General features: G+C 46.4%; 1 protein-coding gene across 1 annotated transcript in view; it reads right to left on the bottom strand.

Moving 5' to 3' along the window:
• PSMD12 (proteasome 26S subunit, non-ATPase 12) overlaps window positions 1–20,459 on the bottom strand; it is a 28,029-nt gene extending 7,570 nt beyond the window's left edge. The window contains exons 1-7 of the mRNA XM_062215510.1: window positions 20,274–20,459; window positions 12,676–12,735; window positions 12,461–12,589; window positions 7,376–7,483; window positions 6,379–6,483; window positions 1,541–1,690; window positions 1,319–1,453 (exon numbers count right to left, since the gene is read on the bottom strand). Coding sequence (XP_062071494.1) covers window positions 1,319–1,453; window positions 1,541–1,690; window positions 6,379–6,483; window positions 7,376–7,483; window positions 12,461–12,589; window positions 12,676–12,735; window positions 20,274–20,381 — 795 coding nt within the window. The 5' untranslated portion in view covers window positions 20,382–20,459. The remainder of the gene's footprint in view (window positions 1–1,318; window positions 1,454–1,540; window positions 1,691–6,378; window positions 6,484–7,375; window positions 7,484–12,460; window positions 12,590–12,675; window positions 12,736–20,273) is intronic.
• Window positions 20,460–20,845: the final 386 nt, after the last annotated feature.

The following is a 20,845-nucleotide window of genomic DNA, read 5'->3' on the forward strand; positions in this document are numbered from 1 at the left end:
AAGATGGCCCAAGTGCTTAGGCCTCTGCACCCATGTGGAAGACCGGGAAGAGGCTCCTGGCTCCTGGTTCGAGGCTTCTGATTGGCCCAGTTCCTGCTGTTGCAGCCATTTGGGAAGTGAACCAGCAGATGGAAAACCTTTCTGTCTCTCCCTCTCTGTAGCTCTGCCTCTCCAGTAAATAAATAAATCTTTAGAACAACAACAACAACAACAAAATATGCTGCTTGGGACAACGGGGTCTCATCCCACATGACCTGGGATCAAGTCTCAGTCCTATGCCTCAGTTTTAGCTGTTTGCTAACATGCACCATGGGTGGCAGCAAATTATGACTCAAGTATTTGGATTTCTGCCACCCATATGGGAGATCTGGATTGAATTCAGGGCTGTTGGCTTCAGTCTGGCCCAGCCCTGACTATCGCAGGCATCTGGGGCCGGGGCGTGGGGGAGGTGAACCAGCAGAAGGAAAATCTTTCAAATAATGAAAACAAAAAAAATAAATAAAAAATGACATACAATTTAAACTATTACCCAATTAGTCTTTTTTCTTCTTCTTTTTTTTTTTTTTGACAGAGTGGATAGTGAGAGAGACAGAGAGAAAGGTCTTCCTTTATGCCGCTGGTTCACCCTCCAATGGCCGCCGCGGCCAGTGCACTGCGGCCAGCGCACTGGGCTGATCCGAAGGCAGGAGCCAGGTGTTTCTCCTGGTCTCCCATGCGGGTGCAGGGCCCAAGCACTTGGACCATCCTCCACTGCCTTCCTGGGGCACAGCAGAGAGCTGGACTGGAAGAGGGGCAACCAGGACAGAATCCGGCGCCCAGACCGGGACTAGAACCTGGTGTGCCGGTGCCGCAAGGCGGAGGATTAGCCTATTGAGCCGCGGCGCCGGCCAGCCCTATTAGTCTTAATTCACAAAGATGTATTAAGTACCAACATGATAAATGGAAAGCCATACCACACCAACTGCACCTAATGTTCGCAGTTAAAATGGCTGAAAGTAAATTAAAAGTTTAAGTTCTGGGACAGGTGTTCGAACCAGGGGCTTATGCTGCTAGGTGGGACATCTTCAAACCACACTGGAGTGCCTGGTTTTCAGTCTTAGCTCAAGTAGTTGAGTCCCTGACACCCAGGTGAAAGACCTGGATTCAGTTCCTAGTTCCTGGCTTTGGCCTGGTCTATTTCTGGCTACTGTGGGCACATGTGGAATGAACCAATGGATGGCTGTTTTGTATCTCTCTTTACCTCTCAAAATAAATAGAATGAGAATTTTAAAAAGCAAGTTTTTCCTAATAAGTGTATCAATTTTAAGTCTCCTCTTACCTGCTGCCACTTTTCACTTTCTGCCTGTATACAGGGAGTATCATAGATGGCTCTATAGTGCTTACAAATAGACAGATAGGATCCCTCATGTTGATCCAGCTGAATCATTAAGTTATAGTATTTCAATTTTAATTTCTGAAAAAAAGTTGACAAAATCAATTGGGGTTCACAGGTTTTATTCAAATACTTTAAAAGCAATCATGTAGGCTGAGATAAGCTTACCTCTGTATTTTCTTCCTGGAAAAATTTGGTGTTAATTTTCTTGCTGATGATTTGTGTCCGAATGTAATCCTTCACAGCTAGGCAGAGCCTCATCTGCTCCAAAATAAATTCCACTCGCTCTTTCTTTTCCATTGACCCATAAGTTTCCACCTAGCAAGTTGATAATACTTAGCAATTTGCATGAATTGCAACAGAACTAAACATATAGTAAATATTCACCCTTGAAATCTAAGACCCATCAGGTATAAAGGGAATGCTGATTACATAGAAAGCTAGCTACCTCTAGGAGATTATAATTTAAGAAATTATGCAGTAAAATGGGTTTTTCCCTTTTGGGGAAGTTCTAAGAATTTTAACACAGTGATTAGTATGACCACCATGACAATGAAGATACAGAACAGTTCTGTACCACTTAAGCCCCTCGTGCACCTTCCTTTAGGCACACACCCCCTCACTCGCAAGCCCTCACAACCAGTGATCTTTGCCACTACAGATTTGTCTTTTCAAGAATATCAAATATAGTATGCAATCTTCTGAAATTGTCTTTATTCACCCGCATAAGGCCTTGAAGTATAAGATTCATTCAAGTGGTGTGTATCAGTAGTTTGTTCTGTTTTATTGCTTGGCAGTACTCCACTGTACAGAAAACCACAGCTTAGCCACTCACCTGCTGAAGGAACCTGGGCGGATTCTGCTTTGGTTATTACAAACAAAGTCACCCTTACATCAGAGGGCAGGTTTTGTGTGACTATTAAATTTTTATTTCTCATAGGTAAATATTCAGTGAACTGCTGGGCCACAAGATAAGTGCATGTTTAACTTTATAAGAAACTCCCAAACGGTTTTCCAGAGTGGCTGAACCACTCTGCATTCCCACCAGCAATAAATATATAAGTGGTCCAGCTGCAGACCCAGTTAGGATTTTAAAAATTACTAGCCATTCTAATAGATATGTAGTGGTACATCTGCATTTTCCTAATAGCTAATGAGAAAATTATAACTTTAAATATAAAAAAGTAGTTGAAACCATTATATAAAAGCAAGGCATTGGTCTTTTCGAAGTCAGTTAAAAAGGCTAATAGGACTAGTAACGGTTGTGGAATGCAAAGTTGTATCAATCCTAGAAAATTACATAGATACTTTTAAAAATGTTATAATACATTTGCTTATATTATAAATGAATTCACAAAATCCAGGACACCAAACTTACAAAGTGGAATGAAGGCAGCAGCCATCCATTATTTTGGCCTGAAAATATTTTTATTTCACCTTCTTTATACTTTTTTATTAAGAAAACTTACAAAAATAATGAACATCAATGTTTCACTGATACATCTTCATCTACTCTTTACGTATCAAGTAATGTGAATCAAATCTCATATAACATATTATATATAAATATTCTTATCTAAGGTAAGAAAGATAAACTGTGAAGAAAATCATAGCTAAAGGTTCCTTATATCACCAAATACGTGGTCAGTATCCAATAATCTCATTTAGTGTTTGTTTTTTTTTTTTGACAGGCAGAGTGGACAGTGAGAGAGAGACAGAGAGAAAGGTCTTCCTTTTTGCCGTTGGTTCACCCTCCAATGGCCGCCGCGGTAGCGCGCTGCGGCCGGCGCACCGCGCTGATCCGATGGCAGGAGCCAGGGGTTTATCCTGGTCTCCCATGGGGTGCAGGGCCCAAGGACTTGGGCCATCCTCCACTGCACTCCCTGGCCACAGCAGAGAGCTGGCCTGGAAGAGGGGCAACCGGGACAGGATCGGTGCCCCGGCCGGGACTAGAACCCGGTGTGCCGGCGCCGCAAGGTGGAGGATTAGCCTAGTGAGCCGCGGCGCCGGCCTCATTTAGTGTTTTTTAAAAAATTAATTCATTTGGAAGTCAGTTAGAGAGAGAGGCAGAGCCAAAGAGAGAATCTTCCATCTGCTGCTTCACTCCTCAAATGGCTGCAATGGCCAGGGATGGACAAAGCTGAAGCTAGGAGGCAGGAGCTTCATCCGGGTCTCCCACGTGAGTGCAGGGGCCCAAGAACCTGGGCCATCCTCTGCTGCTTTCCCAGGAGCATTATCAGAGAGCTAGATCAGAAGTGGGGCAGCTGAGACTCAAACTAGTGCCCATATGAGATGCTGGCACTGTAGACAACGGCTTAATCCACTTTGCCACAGCACTAGCCCTGTCACTTAAGTTTTATAAAATGTTATTTATTTTATCATTTTTAAAGGCAGAGAGACAGAAATCTCTCACCCACTGGTCCCCAAAGGCCAGACCAAGGCTAGAAGTGAGGACTCAATCTGGGTCTCCCATGTGGGTAGCAGGAAGCTGGAACTGGGAGTGGAGATGGGACTCAAAATTGGGCGCACATGTGGGATACAGGTATCCGGTACCTTAACCACCAGACCAAATGTCTGCCTCTCAGGTTGGTTTCTAATCAAGTTAGAATCCAAAAAAGGCCCAGACTGTGTGACTGGGAAATAGATTTATTTTTTTTTAATAAGATTTATTTATTTATTTAAAAGTCAGAGTTAGAGAGAGAGAGAGAAGGAGAGGCAGAAAGAGAGAGAGGTCTTCCATCTGACGGTTCACCCCCGAACTGGCCGCAATGGCCAAAGCCAGGGGCCAGGAGCTTCTTCTGGGCCTCCCATGCAGGTACAGGGGCCCAAGGACTTGCACCATCTTCCACTGCTTTCTCAGGCCATAGCAGAGAGTGGGATTGGAAGTAGAGCAGCTGGGACTCGAACTGGTGCCCATATGGGATGTTGGCACTGCAGGCGGCAGCTTTACCTGCTACGCCACAGCACTGGCCCCTGGGAAATATATTTCTTATCTTTTTTTCTTGGCACTTACTTGTTAAAGAAATGAAGTCAACGATCCCACAGTTTTCTAGAGTCTAAACCATGCTGACGGCAGCCCTATGCTCCCTGTCACAGGCTCCCATGCACTCCTCCTGTAAAGCTCACATGATCCAGAGCTTGATGGGAGGGGGGACAAGATCATCTCACAGGGGATGTTGAATCATGAGGCAAATAATCCACCTGGCTACAAAACAGAGGTAGGCATGCGGACCTGCAGCTAAGACGCACTTTGGACACACGTGCCCACACCTCCTACCAGAGCACCCAGCCTCAAGTCCTAACTGTTCCCAACTCCAGCTTCCTGCTAATGCCCCAAGAGGCAGCACTGGGTCCTTGCCACCCATGTGGGAAATCTGCCTTGAGATCCTGGTTCCTGGTTTTGGCCTGGACCTGCCCTGCTTGTTGTGGGCTTTTGAGGAGTGAACCAGTGGATGGAGGATCTCAATCTGCCTTTCAAATAAAAAAATCTTAAAAACCACATTATTTGGAGGTAAAAGTGGAGGCAGTGAAAAGAACAGTGGTCACCAGGGTTAGGAGGAGGGAGAGATGTTTAGGCAGAGCAGAGGACTTTCAGGGCAATGAAACTATTCTCTATGATACCACAATGGAGGATGACACATGACATTGTACACTTGTCAAAATCCAGAGAGTGAGCCCACTGCCATGGCATAGTGGGTTAAGCCTCTGCCACCGGTGGCGGCATCCCATACGGGCACCAGTTCAAGTCCTGGCTGCTCCTCTTCCAATCCAGCTCCCTGCCTATGGCCTAGAAAAGTAGTGGAAGATGGCTCAAGTGCTTGGGCCCCTGTACCCATGTGGGAGACTCAGAAGTTGTTCTTGGCTTCAGATTGGCCCAGTCCTGGCCGTGGCAGCCATTTGGGTAGTGAACCACCAGATGGAAGACCTTTCTCTCTCTCTCCCTCTGTCTGCCTCTCAAATAAATAAAATATTGAAAACAAAACAAAAAACCCCTCAGAAAACTTTTTTGCCAACAGCAAACCGTAATGTACAATATGGATTTGGGGTGCTGATATGTCAGTGTAGGTTCACTATAACAGATGTACCACTCTGAAGGGGAATTCAAAGACAGAGGCTATATGGGAACTCTGTACTTTCCACTCACTTCAGCTGTGAACCTAAAGCTGCTCTAAAACTAATATCTTCTAATAAAAATGAAACTAGGATCAAGACAAACAGAAGCATTAGGAATCCCCATCTGTTAGCAACAACCTCAGGCAAGTTACTTGACTCCTTTGAGTCTCAGTTTCATTGGCTGAAAAATGGGGATAAAAGTGTTGTGTGGGAACATTAAATAAGAAACCTACATATCAAAAGAGATAATTTTTTGGGGAAAAAAATAAACAATGTGTAGCACATAAGACCTTCCTAGTAATGTTATTGCTTTCCCTTCCTGCAGCTAGAATGGATAAAGTACACGATTTCAAACCAGAATAATAAATTTAACTCACTGAGGAGCCCTAATGGGTTCCAAGGACAGTGTAAATTCACTCAACATTTGCAAAATGTTGAGCATAGTTCATATACATTTTTCTAGTGAGAGAATCCACGGTTTTTCGATATCTTAGTTCTTGGCTATCTCACCTTAAGGACTCTTTTAGCCTAGGAATTCACCACCCATCAACTACTCCCTGACACTGAAGCCAGCGACTGACAGCAGATTCCCAAGGCAAGTGAATGGCACACCAATCATATTTTCTATTTCAGTTCTAGAGAGAATTTAAGTATTCAGATGATAGGGCAAAATTACGACAAATCTGTTGATCCGAACTTTTCTTCAGAATAACTTATCAGTTGAGTTTAGCTGGCCTATGATCTCCCAATTTCTACCTGCACAATGACCTCACATTCCATTACATTCACTTTTGCTCTTGGTGGTTTAGAAGGAAGTGATAAGGTGCTAAAGTATGTTACTGCCACAAGAAAATACTGCTAAAATACTAAAACTTCCAAATGTAGCAACTTACCTGTAATTCCTGCAAAATGGAGGCTGCCTCTTTCACATCACCATTTTGCTCTTTTATAGTTGCCAAAGTTTTAGTAAGTCGCGCACGTTCAATTTCAACATAAATCTACAATTAAGGGACATTTAACTTATCAAAATTCCTGTAGAAGTGTGTTAAAATTTTAAAAAGATAGACTTGAACTATTATTCAAACAAGTGCTTTATCCTCTATGTACAAGTAGAGCTGTGAGACATTTTACATTTCACAAGTATAACCAGAACTTTAAAGAAAATGTCTCTATAAAATATTATCCTTATTTTACAGCTTTGCTTTGAGTACTCAAATATGAAATTACTGTGTTGAACTAACAGGGTTATAAGCCATCAAAATAGAATAAAAAATGCAAATGCCTTTAAAAGAATTATTTTAAAAATGTCACACTTTACAAACAGCATGAGAAATCCAGTATCAACAATTCAACCATGCTCTAATTCTGACTTACCTTTAAGTATAACTTTCTTCTTTAAAAATATCTAATCTTGATAAGTATTAAAGTTGCTAGTATTTTTGAAACTATAAATAATGTCAGATTTATAATTTCTAATAAATTAAATATTAAAAATATCACTATACCCAAGAGTCCACAGAGTGAATTTTCATACTTAGGTATGCTCGACCCCTCAGCCTTTACTGTGCAACAGCCCCACCCTTGAGAACTTTAATTTCCAGTAATACCAAACTAAATACATTATGTGTTTCTTACTTTTCGTATCTTTGTATATAACTCCCTCAATGTCTCAAATGTCCTTTTCCCCACATTCTGGCTCAGTAGAATTTTTGCTTATTCTTCAAAGGACACAAGTAGCCGCAGAGATTTGAGATAAGATCACTTAATTGCTGGAAAAAATTTGGATGTACCAAGATAGCCACTGTTTAAAATATACATATTTACACAAAGTATATCTGGAAGCAGGTAAGACAGACTTATCACTGTGAGTTGTGCCAACAGAAAACTCACCTTTCCTTCTGTGACCATTCGCAGAGTATCAATTAATCGAAGTTTGATTGGAAGGTCTGTGATTTCTTCAACATACGCACAGCACTGTTGAACCATTTTTGCAACAGCCTAAAAAGTGAAACCATTCATAAATAAAATTCTTTTCTCAAAGAGGAAAATTGTACTTTACTGACAGAAGAGCTATGGTCAAATTTGGTCTTCCCAGGCAGCTCTAGATACCTGAAATGCCTGTCAAAAAACCAAAATCTTCTTGATGGCTAAGAAGCACTGAACACAAAGGAACATATTACTAAGGTTAGGACAGCCTTAGATGTGAAGATGCAGCCAACAAGACAAGCATCCGAGAAACGGCAGCCAAGTGAGGGGCGGAGAGGAAGAGAAAAGCAGAGCTCCACAGTGGCTGGAAGCCAGGAGCAGCTGATATTGTGACTGAGCAAAAGGAGGTCAGGGCAGAGGCAGAGGGCCCACCCTGGCGGGGCGGGTGAGCCTCAGCCACCCTTACACACTTGAGCCAAGACAGAGAACCTCTTGCCCTCACTCTCCTCGGTAGGTAACACAAGGGGTTTGGACTACATTCACTCCCTCCAGGTCTAACATTCTATGATCTAGCAAACAGGCTCTATAAGTTTTTGCAAATATTTATCTTGTAAATGTTTTGGAGTTGTGGGTCATAATCATATAGTCTCTGTGGCAACTACTCAGCTTTACCTGTGTAACTCAAAAGCTGGCAGAGAGGGCTGGCACTGTGTAGTAGTAGTCTAGGCCTCCACCTGTGGCGCTGGCATCCCATACAGGCGCTGGTTTGTGTCCCGGCTGCTCCTCTTCCAATCCAACTGTCTGCTTATAGCCTGGCAAAGTAGTGGAAGATGGCCCAAGTGCTTGGGCCTCTACATCCGTGTGGGAGATTGGAAGAAGGTCCTGGCTCCTGGCTTTGGACAGGTTCAGATCTGGCTGTTGCAGCCACTTGAGAGTGAACCAGTGGATGGAAGACCTCTCTCTCTGTCTCTCCCTCCCTCTCTCTCTAACCCCACCTCTCAAATAAATAAATAAATAAATCTTCAAAAAAAAAAAGTTAGTAGACACAATCTATAAACAAATGACCATGGCTGTGTTCAAACAACTTAAAAAAAAAAAAAAAGATTTATTTATTTGAAAGGCAGAATTACAGAGAGGCAGAGAGGTCTTCCATCCGCTGGTTCACTCCCCAGATGGCTGCAATGGCCAGAGCTGGGCTGATCCAAAGCCAGGCAGGAACTTCTTCTAGATCTCCTACGTGGGTGCAGGGGCCCAAGCACTTGGGCCATCTTCTGGCTTTCCCAGGCCAGAGCAGAGAGCTGGATCAGAAGTGGAGCAGCCGGGACTAGAACCAGCACCCAAATGGGATGCTGGCACCACAGCGACAGGTTTACCGGCTATACCACAGCACCACAACTTTATTTACAAAAACAGGTGGCAGGTGGGTTTGGTCTTCAGCTCATCATTTGCCAACCCCTATCTAGATTTTAAACAGCAAATTAAAATCATTGATAATATCTAGGACCCTGAGCCATCAAGAAAACATTAAATTACATTAAGTACACGTATCATTTTTTTTTTTTGACAGGTAGAGTGGACAGTGAGAGCGAGACAGAGAGAAAGGTCTTCCTTTGCCGTTGGTTCACCCTCCAATGGCCGCCGCGGCCGGCGCACTGCGGACGGCGCACCACACTGATCCGAAGGCAGGAGCCAGGTGCTTCTCCTGGTCTCCCATGGGGTGCAGGGCCCAAGCACTTGGGCCATCCTCCACTGCACTCCCGGGCCACAGCAGAGAGCTGGCCAGGAAGAGGGGCAACCAGGACAGAATCCGGTGCCCCAACCGGGATTAGAACCCGGTTTTCCGGTGCCGCAAGGCGGAGGATTAGCCTAGTGAGCCATGGCGCCAGCCAGTACACGTATGTTTTAAGACAGCAAAGTAAAAAGCTTATCTTAGGAAGATTTCCATGAAAAACACTAATGTTCCAAGTAATTCAGGCTAAACCTTTACCCGTCTGAAAAACAGGGGTTTCAAAAACTAAAATTTTGCTGTAAAATGTCAACTTTCTTTCAATAAGCACAAGTCTCTAGGACATGCAGTATCTCATAAAACATATGCTCACTCCAAGATTATGATTTCTAGAACAGCACATAACTTAACAATTCTTAAAGCTGTGCAAAATATACAGAAATATGAGGAAAAACACAACTATATCAACACTCAAATCAGCGAACATCCTGCGGCTCAGTGGGGAAGTCACGGGGAGTCGAGTGAGCCCCTGTATTCAAGTGATGGCGAATTACAAACCATTTATTTTAAGCAATCTAAAAAGGCTATGTTTTTTAAAAAATCATTGCTTTCTAAGTTTGCTTAACCCATTACGTCTCATTGTCCTATATTTGGCACTTATAAAGATTTAAATTGGGCAGCAAATTTACCACTTGAGTTAACTTTGAAATAAATATTATGTTGCTGAACAGTCATAGAATTAAAAACACAACAATAGATTAAGCAAAAGAAAATTTTAAAAAATAAAATAAAAAGGGCAGGAATTGGCCGGCGCCGCGGCTCACTAGGCTAATCCTCCGCCTTGCGGCGCCGGCACACCGGGTTCTAGTCCCGGCCGGGGCACCGATCCTGTCCCGGTTGCCCCTCTTCCAGGCCAGCTCTCTGCTGTGGCCAGGGAGTGCAGTGGAGGATGGCCCAAGTGCTTGGGTCCTGCACCCCATGGGAGACCAGGAGAAGCACCTGGCTCCTGCCATCGGATCAGCGCAGTGCGCCGGCCGCAGCGCGCTACCGCGGCGGCCATTGGAGGGTGAACCAACGGCAAAGGAAGACCTTTCTCTCTGTCTCTCTCTCTCTCTGTCCACTCTGCCTGTCAAAAAAAAAAAAAAAAAAAAAAGGGCAGGAATTGTGGTTCAGGGGGTTAAGCCTCTACTTGGGATGCTCACAGCCCTCATCAGAGTGCCTGGAATCTAGTCCTGTCTGCTTCCTACACAGCTTCCTGCCATTGCGCACGTGGGAGGCAGCAGATGATGGCCCAAGTACTTGGGTTACTGCCACCCACACAGGAGATCTGAACTGAGTTCCTGGCTTCTAGCTGGCCCAGCCCTGGTTGTTGCATTTGGGAGTACGCCAGTGGATGCAAGCTCGCTCGCTCGCTCTCTCTCTCTCTCTCTATTTTTCTATTTCTCTGCCTATCAAATAAGTAAAAATGAATAAATAACATTAAAAAAGTACAAAAAAGTACCCAGTTTAAAAAAAAAAGTTATTACTGGAAAAGAACAGGACATTTCAAGTCTCGTAAGCAGTTTCCACAGCTCTGAAGACAGTCTGTACATAACCTGTTACAGGGAAAGCGCAGTCCTGATTCCTGTTCTGTTTGTCACTAGCCAGCTGTGAGACCGACTCAAATTCCTCTTTCTCCAAGAAGACTTCCTTAGTAATCCTAATCACTTTGCCTACTCTCACCTGTCACTATTCTCTTGTTATTTATTTATATTATGTAAGTATGCACAGATTTCCTTTTTTTTTTTTTGCACTAAATCTTCTATTTGCTGGTTAACTCCCCAAATACCTCCAACAGTCAGGGCCAGACCAGGCCAAAGCCAGGAGCTTAGAACTCAATCTGGGTCTCCAATGTGGGTGACAGAGACCCAAGTATTTCAGCCATGACCCACAGCCTCCCAGGGTGCACATTCCAGGAAACTGGAATCAGAAATGGAACTGAGATCTGAACCAGGTATGGCAATTTAACTGCTATGCTAAACACCTGCCCCAATTTAACCCATTTTAATCCAATGCCCAATCTGCTGCAATATAATTAATACAATAGGGTCTGAACTCTATCTCTTCTCTAGAAGAGAACTCTCTGTGATTATTTTTGGTTCTGCTACTATCCTCTTTTACAATGTAAAGAACCCAGAAACTATTCAGGGAGCACATTTTTTAAAAGGTTCTGCTGCTTATTTTTTAAAATTAATTTAAATTTAATTGAAAGGCAGAGAGACAGAGAGCGCCCCCTCACCAACCCCATCCACTGGCTCAGTCCCTAAATGCCCACAACAGCCAGGGAGTCAGGGTTGGGAGGGACACAGCATCTTAAAATGAGATATAAATGTTTCTTTCTCTTTTTTTTGACAGGCAGAGTTAGACAGTGAGAGAGAGAGACACAGAGAAAGGTCTTCCTTCCGTTGGTTCACTCTCCAAATGGCTGCTACAGTTGGCGCACTGTGCTGATCCGAAGCCAGGAGCCAGGTGCTTCCTCCTGGTCTCCCATGCGGGTGCAGGGCCCAAGCACTTGGGCCATCCTCCACTGCCTTCTCAGGCCACAGCAGAGAGCTGGACTGGAAGAGGAGCAACCAGGACAGAATCCAGTGCCCCAACTGGGACTAGAACCCGGGGTGCCAGCACCACAGGCAGAGGATTAGCCAAGTGAGTCGTGGCCAAAATGAGATATAAATGTAAAAAACAGAATCTATTTCTACCAATGATGTTGAAATATATCTCGGGCAAAAGAATAAAAAAGCAGTGAAGAAAGTCCAGCTTTACAAAAGACCAAGAGAATCTGCCCAATCTTTAAACAAATGAGTGATCTATCTAAAAAAGGCCAGAGAGTATGTTAAGAAATAAAGAGCCAACGTTGTGGCACAGTGGGCAAAGAGCCACCTGCGACAATGGCATCTCATTATATAGGTGCTGGTTCGAGTCCTCGCTGCTGCAATTCCAATCCAGCTCCCTGCTAATGTGCCTGGGAAAGCACCAGAGGATGGCCCAAGTGCTTGGCCCCCTGTGCCCATGTGGGAGACCCCGAAAAAGCTCCTAGCTTTGGACTAGCCCAGTTCCAATGCTGCCATCTGGGGGTTGAAACAGCAGTTGGAAGATCTGTCTCTGTCTCTTCCTCTAACTTTGCCTTTCAAATAAATGAACAAATCTTAAAAAACAAAAAAAGATATTGTTAAGCAATTCAGATGATCACCTCAACAATTACAAACCAACCACTTAAAGTCATAACAATGAAGACCAGGGCAACATGGACACAACCAAGCCACGTCAGCAACCCGCACACTCACTTGTTTTAACTGACTCCGCCTCTTTGATAAAAGCATAATATTTTCATTAAGTAAATCCCATTCTTTAGCTTCATAGCACATCTTCACTACTGCAACTAAGATACGGGAGGTAGACACCATATCGGAAGCCTGTAGGAATGAAAATATGTTGCAAGTTAACGAACAATGTTAAATGAAATTAGTGTTAATTGAGGTTTTTACTATTATCTACTCACAGTACGAGTCTGTTTTTCCAAAGAAAGAAGAGTTTCGATGACTTCTTGGAGTCTTCCTTCCTAAAACAAAAGATAAAAACGAACAATGAAAACACCACCAAAAACTAATCTAACATGAGATGCTCTGACACAGAAAAACCAGCAGCCTATTGTAGAGGAAAAGGACCACTTTCACTTTTATGACTGTGCCTGCTTTGCCAGTGGGTCTAAGTCTACAGATCCCTGCTTGGGGCCCACAAGCTATTTTTAACTGTGTGGAAGAAACTGAACTGTGTGTACACAACAAGGATTCAACACTTGAGAAAAACACTAGGTCTTTGTTTTGGATTCTAGTTTATCAGCTCATTATGGCAACACACACTTATCTTGTTCTGTACAGACACTAGTGGTGGTCACATGCGCCTGTGAAGAATGAAAACAGGAAAACAAATGCTTTATTTTTAAATTCACCATAACACACATTTAAAACATGAGTGTAGAGGCTGGTGTGTGGCACAGCAAGTTAAGCTGCCATTTGTGACGCCAGCATCTGATACCAGAGTGCTAGTTCCCATCCTGGCTGCTCCACTTCTGATCCAGCTCCCTGCTAATGAGCCTGGGAAGGCAACAGATGATGGCTCAAGTATTTGGGCCACTGTTACCCATGTGGGAGACCCAGATGGAATTCCTGGCTCCTGGTTTCAGCCTGGCCCAGGCCTGGCTGTTGCAGCCATTTGGGAAGTGAACCAATAGATAGATGTGTCTCCTTCTGTCACTCTGGCTATCAAAGAAAGCCTAGTCAATTTGCCACTGACTTTAGAGGAAATGGAGAGCACCTGAGAACCCCCAGGCACCCTACACTGGAAGACACTCTCTTACACAAACACTGACCCACAGCAAACACACCCTGTTGGCCAACCTATATAACATCTTCACACCCCTAGCTCAAATGTAAAAAGAAAACATTCTCTGGTATATACTTTAAGATAGGAAAATATTTTATGTAAAATATGAAAACTAAAACAAATCCTATTAAGAGGCACATATTTTTGATAAAAAGCAAAAACTACAGCAGAAAAATTGTACTTATTTAAGATACTGTTATTAGTGACTATCATGTACACAATGCTGATGATGAATTGGAACTGATCTAGAGGGTTTTATTTAAAAAATGTTCTGGGCAGCTGGCGCTGTGGCGCAGCAGGTAAAGCCACTGCCTGCAATGCCAGTATTCTATATGGGCACCGGTTCGAGTCCCAGCTGCTCCACTTCTGATGCAGCTCTCTCTTATGGCCTGGGAAAGCAGCAGAAGATGGCCCAAGTCCTTGGGCCGCTGCACCTGCATAGGAGACCTGGAAGAAGCTCCTGGCTCTGGACAGGCACAGATCTGGCCATTGTGGCAACTGGAGAGTGAACCAGCGTTTGGAAGAACTCTCTCTCTCTCTGCCTCTCCTTCTCTCTGTGCAACTCTGACTTCCAAATAAATAAATCTTAAAAAAAAAAAAAAATGTTCTGGGGTCTGTATTGTGGTGTAGCAGGCTAAGCCTCTGCATAAGCCTCTGCATGTGACACTAGCATCCCATATAGGTGCCAGTTTGAGACCCATCTGCTCCACTTCAGATCCAGCTCCCTGCTAATGAGCCTAGGAAAGCAGCAGAGGATGGCCTAGGTGCTTGGGCCTCTGCACTCACATGGGAGACCCAGAAGAAGCTCCAGGCTCCTGGCTTCAGCTTGGCCCAGTCCTGGTGGTTGTGGCCATTTGGGGAGTGAACCTGTCTTGCATCCTCTCTCTGTAACTCTACCTTTCAAATAAATAAAAAATAAATCTTAAAAAAAAGTTCTAACCATAAATGAAAAGTTTTTATCTTAATGACATTCATGGGTAATACATGAGGATTCTCCTTTTTCACTAATGAAAGAAACTAATTAAATAGCTTTTGTGTTGAGGACACAAATGTTTGGACTTTTTTTTTTTTTTTTTTTCTGTTAAAGATTTTATTTGCTTATTTGAAAGGCAAAGCCAGAGAGAGAGAGAGGTAGAGATAGAGAGATCTTCCATCCACTGGCCCACTCCCTGGATGGCCACAATGGCCAGGCCTGGGCCCAGTAGAAGCCAGCAGCCCCACCCAGGTCTGTCATGTGGGTAGCAGGAGCCCAAGCACTTGGGCCATCCACTGCAGCTCCCCCAGGCCATTAGAGAGGGGGAGGTGGATGGGGAGGGAATCTTCCATCTGCTGGTTCACTCCCTAGATGGCCAAAATGGCTGGGGCTGGGTCAGGTCAGGCTGAAGCCAGGAGCTTCTTCTGCATCTCCCAAATGGATGGCAGGGGCCCCAAGCACTTGCACCATTTTCTGCTGCTTTTCGCAGGCCATCAGAAGGGAGCATGATAGGAAGTAGAGCAGCTGGGACTTGAACCAGTGCATATATGGAATGCTGGCATTGCAGGTGACAGCTTTACCCACTACACCACAATGCTGGACATACTAACACACCTTTAAATTTTTTTTACTTATATTTATTTGAAAGGCAGAATGACAAAGCAAGATCTTCCATCTGCTGGGTCACCCCTCAAATGCTTCCAACAGCAGGGGCCGGCCAAGGCAAAGCCAGGAGCCAGGAGCCAGGAGCTCAATCCTGATTTCCCATGTGGGTAGCAGGGACCCAAGTACTTGAGCCATACATAACCTGCTGCCTCCCAGGATGCACAGACTATTAATGTATTTGAAAAAATATTTCTTAAGCAAAGAGCAGCACTAATTCTGAAAACTTTACAGACACAGTATACAATAAATGTTCATCAGAGAATAAGAACAATGAACAAATCTATAAATTCTCCGGAGTTGATGGCTCATAGATCATAAAAGATCAAACAGTCTCTGAACTAGAAAGACTGCTAGAGATTATTTCAATCACCTTATTTTACTCTTGAAAAAGTTTGTTTACTTAAAAGGCAGAGCAAGAGGAAGAAAGGAGCGGAGGCAGAGGTCTTCCATCCACGGGTTCACTCCCCAGATGGCCACACAGCCAGGGCTGGGTCAGACCAGAGCCAGGAGCCAGGAGCCAGGAGCCCCATCTGGGTCTCCAATACGGGTGGCAGGCACTCAAGTCCCTGAGCTGTCATCTGCAGCCTCTCAGAGCACAGGAGCAGGGTGCTGGGTCAGAAGCAGAGGGGGAACTCAATCCCAGGCACTCCAATAGGAGATGCGGACATTCCAAGTGGTAGCTTAACCAACCACAACTCAACGCGCACCCCAATTACCTGACTTGACAGATTAAAAACACTGTGTACCAAACAGCTTCCATGACTTTCTCAGCCACAAACAAATCAACAGAACCAGATGGTGGGGGCTTGCCTTGTAGTCCAATGTTCCTTCCACTACACCGCACTGCTCCACCTACCATGCGAGTTTAAATTAGGACTTTGCTTTTACCAAGTAATCTCCTTAGGGAAAGGTTACTACCAGGCAACAAAATGAGGTCCCAAAACAGTTAAAATGTAAAATACCGTCCGCTGAGCTAGCAAATCTACAGTCACAATTTCAATTATAGTTGAACATCCCTAATCTTGAGATTAAAAATCCAAAGTTTTGGGGCCCAGCGCTGTGGCGCAGTGGGTTAACACCCTGGCCTGAAGCGCTGGCATCCCATATGAGTGCCGGTTCTAGTCCTGGCTGCTCCACTTCTAACCCAACTCTCTGCTATGGCCTGGGAAAGCAGTGGAAAATGGCACAGGTCCTTGGGCCCCTGAACCAGTGTGGGAGACCTGGAAGAAGTTCCTGGCTCCTGGCTTCGGATCAGCACAGCTCCGGCCGTTGTGGCCATTGGGGAGTGAATCAACGGAAGGAAGACCTTTCTCTCTGTCTCTCTCTCTCTCACTGTCTGTAAATCTACCTGTCAAATAAATAAATAATAAAAAATTTTTTAAAAATCCAAAATTTTTGAGCACTAAGACATCACAAGTGGAAAAATCCACATTTGATCTCCTGTGACAGGTGCACTTAAGCTACTGTACAGCTATGTGTAAAAATGTGTATGAAACATAAATGCATCTTTTTTAAAAAAAGATTTATTTATTTGAGAAGTGGAGTTACAGAGAGAGAGAGACAGACAGACAGAAAGGTCTTCCATCCACTGGTTCTTTCCCCAAATGGCTGGGCCAATCTGAAGACAGGAGCCAGGAGCTTCTTCTGGGACTCCCATTCAGGTGCAGGGGCCCAAGCACTTAGGCCATCTTCCACTGCTTTCCCAGGCCATAGGCAGAGAGCTGGATTGGAAGAGGGGCAGCTGGGAACTGAACCGGTGCTCAAAAGGGATGCCAGCACCACAGGAGGAGGCTTAGCCTACTATACCACAGCAGTGTCCCCCAAAAAATGCATCTTGTGTTTAGACTTGTATTCCATTTTCAAGATTTCTCATTATATGTATGCAAATATCCCAAATTTTGAAATCTAAAACACTTCTAGTCCCAAGCATTTCAGATAAGAGATACTCACCCTGCACTATTAGTCATATGGCTGGGAGCAACAGAGCATAATTAATATACAGTGTTCTAACTCAGAAACACAGGTACTAAAGACCTGCACCCTGTGAGGGAACCACGTGGTACTGCACAGCCAGTCTGGAAAACAAGACGTTAACCGCCACCTTCTCAGGGAGGTGTTCTTAGATAATGCCCTCTCACATCAGTAACATCGTTGTCGCCTGCTTCTCTAACACTCAACCCTAACTCCTGTTTACTAGCTTCCTTGTCTCACCAGAACTTAGATCTGCAATGGTAGGGACCTGGCACAACTCTGGCTGTTGCAGGTATTTGGGAAACCAACCTGCACATGGAAAATCTTTCTCTTTCTGCCTTTTAAATAAGAAATGAAAATTAAAACAAACCAGGCTTTGCAGCCAAACTGCCGGCTCTACTACCATGTTACCCTGGGCAAGACACTTAAACCAATTTTTCTCTCCAGTGAAGTGAGATAGTGAGATAGCTTTTATTTTCAGACGTCTTTCACGCTTAAAACAAAAATGTCTGCGGGAAACCAAGCGTACATTTGAGAATCCGTCAGAGGCAGTGGGTGCAGCAGAAAGAGCACTCGCATTGCCACTGCCAGGAGCAGGATCTGCCTCGGCCAGACGCCTCCAGCTCTCAACCGCTCCCGGCGAAAACTACACAGCCTTTTCAGTTCTACTGGCGAGCTCAAAATAAAAACAAAAGAATGTATGCTAAAATGTCCTCTACTTTCTAATGTAGAAGTACAATATTAAATAATTGTTATGGGCAGCCACTTCCCCTAAGTTATGCTTGGCAAAATTAAAAAATGAATATAAAATGTGGGCTGGTGTTGTGGTACAGCAGGTAAAGCCGCAGCCTACGACACCAACACCCCAAACAGGTGCTGGTTTAAGTCTGGCTGCTGCTCCATTTCTGATCTGCCACCTGCTAATGTGTGTGGGAAGGCAGAAGATGGCCCAGGTGCTTAGCTCCTGCACCCCTGTGGGAGATCAGGAGGAGGCTCCTGGCTCCAGTATGCCCAGCCTTGGCCATTGTGGCCATTTGGGGAGTGAACCAGTACATGGAAGATCGACCTCTCTATCTCTCTGTAACTCAGCCTTTCAAGTGAATAAAATAAATCTCTAAACAAATAAAAAAAAGAATTTTGTCTAATGATCTTCCCACTCCCCAGTGTCCAGCACTGGTTTTGCACACAGAAGGCTGTTGTAAAGAGAAGATTTTTTTTTCCCTCCTAGGCCTCAGTTCTAGGAATAGCTGTATTTCTCTAAAACAAACGATTTGTCTCTCTTTTAGACACTATCACTCTATTAAGTCCAGAGTGGAGAGTCAGAGGCTGACTCTGGCCTGTTTAAGTACCACTGGTTGGATTTACACAGTATTAGATAAATAATAAGGTAGTTCACATAAAAATCCACATTCCTGGGGCAGACTTTGGTCTGGCAGTTTAGATGCCATGTGTGACACACACATCCCGTACTGGAGAGCTTAGGTTCAAGTCTCAGCTCTGCTCCCCATTCCAGCTCTCGGCCAGTGCGCACCTTGCAGGCCGCAGATGATGGTTCAAGTAGCTGAGTCCCTGCCATCCACTTGGGAGACCTAGACTGAGCTCTGGCCTCCCAGATTCAACCTGGCCCAGCCTGAGCTGCTGCAGCCATTTGGGGAGTGAACCAGTGAACGAGTTAGTTCTCTGTCTCTCTCCCCCACTCAAATAAGTAAATAATAATTTAAAATCCACGTTCCTAGTTTCTCCCTCAAATCAGTAGGGCTGCCTAGGCTCAGCCTTCATGCCCAGTTGGCAAAGGCTAACTGGAGGTGGGGAGCTGCTGACTCCTTTCCAAGTCCTACCATCGTCTGTATGGGTGTGCACCTGGCTCTGCCACTACCGATGTGTGACCTTGGGACACGCGACCCAACCTCTCCTGACCCAACCTCTCCTGGCCTTGGTTTCCTTGTCTGTGAGATAAGAGCAACAGTAATGCCTGCTGCCGAGGGCCGGGCGGAGTGGTGCCTGCACGCCCGCCGCAGAGCGCGCTTCCTAAATGTCGGCTCCGGTCACCCGCCCGCGTCGGAGGCGGCTGAGCTTCCCCAGCCCCGTGTGGCCGATGAAGCGTCTCCACATCCGCTGGGGGACAGCTCAGGAGGAGTCTACACCGCCGCACGCAAGCCCAAGGATGCATGCAGAACCTAATACGCAAGTCAACGCCGCCTTTCTCAGCGTCCAATCCCATGAAACATCTTTCCTTTTAAAGAGACGCATTAGAAGGGATTCCTCCTAAGAACTAAAGGTGACCCACTACTCGACAACTCCTTAAGGAACAAAAGCCACCCTGGCGAACCCATCTCACCGGCCTGTGGCTGGACTGATCAAGGAGTTCACGGAGGCCGTGTGGGGTAGACTCAGCGAGGACCCAGACCCTGGGCAGGGAAACCTGGTCTTGAACACCAGATTCTGCCTGCCGCCGGCTGCCATGACACAACGCTGCCCGACAGCGGGGCCCCACGCCTCGGTGGCTCTGCCCCCGACCGCCCACTCGTCTCTCCGGCAGGCCCCTCTCCGGGACCGGCGGCGCCCCCATGCCCATCTCCCGCCTCTGCCACGTCCCAAACACACGCCGGCAGGAACGGACCGCCCCCCGCTCTGAGCCCAGGGACCCTCCACAACGGCGGGACACGGCGCCAGGCAGACCTGATTCCTCGCGGGCACGCACTCCCTAGGGACAGAGGCCAAAGCCCGGGCACACCACCCCGGTCCAGACGCGTTTCAACCGCACGACGTGATCCGGCAACAGCCCGGACGCTGAAGCGGCTTCGCCCCTGGAGAGCTGCCGGGGCGGACCAAGTCAAAGAGCATCTAGGAGAAGGCGGAATGTCCACCGGAGCCCCAGCCCCTGCGCGGACCGAGTGACCACCGGTCCCGGGGAGGGCTTGGGCAGCCGTCGGCACGAGCGTCCTCGGGCTCGCGCGGTCTCCCAGCCACGCAGGCCCAGCCCGGACTTGGATGCGCCATGGGGGGATGCGAGCGCCAGCCCGCAGGCCCCCTGAGGCCTAAGCGGGCTCGGCGCCGTGACTCAGCCCCTGGCGCCCGCCACCAGCCGGCCGGCCGCCCCTCACCTTGGCCAGCTTCTCGCACTCGGGCAGGCGCTGATCCACCGTGGCGCTGTAGTCCACCTCCATCTTCACGATGCGCCCATCAGCCCGCTCCGAGCCGCCGTCTGCCATGGTCCCCGCCCGAGCGTCCCTGGCTGCTGCCCCGCTTCGGCCACCACTCGTCACCCGCGCCGGAAGCCACCCGCGGCTCCACTCAGGCAGCGCGTCGGGAAGCCCGCCCGAAGGACCCCGCGAGGCCCCCTGCGCCGCCGCAGTCAGGCACCGCCGCGGACAGCCCTGGGGCGGCGCCGGGGCGCGGGCGGGGCCGCCGCTGCCGCGTCCGCGGGTGTCGTTGGCGGGTTCGAGACTCCGTCAGGAAGTTCGTGATGAGGAAAGCGAGGGTGACAGCCCAGGGTGGCCCGGGCATTCTTACCCGGAAATGCGAGACGAGGCCCTTATTTGATCTTGGATCTCGGTTCTCCCAGTTCTGCGTGAAGGGGCTGAGGGAAAAAAAAAAAAAAAACCCTAAAGAGAAAAAACAAGTTCGGTGGTTTACGTGGCTGAGAATCTCGGTGCTTAGTTTGCGAGGTCTGTAG

The sequence above is a fragment of the Lepus europaeus genome, chromosome 18 (genome assembly GCF_033115175.1).
Source record: "Lepus europaeus isolate LE1 chromosome 18, mLepTim1.pri, whole genome shotgun sequence".
Lineage (NCBI taxonomy): Eukaryota > Metazoa > Chordata > Mammalia > Lagomorpha > Leporidae > Lepus > Lepus europaeus.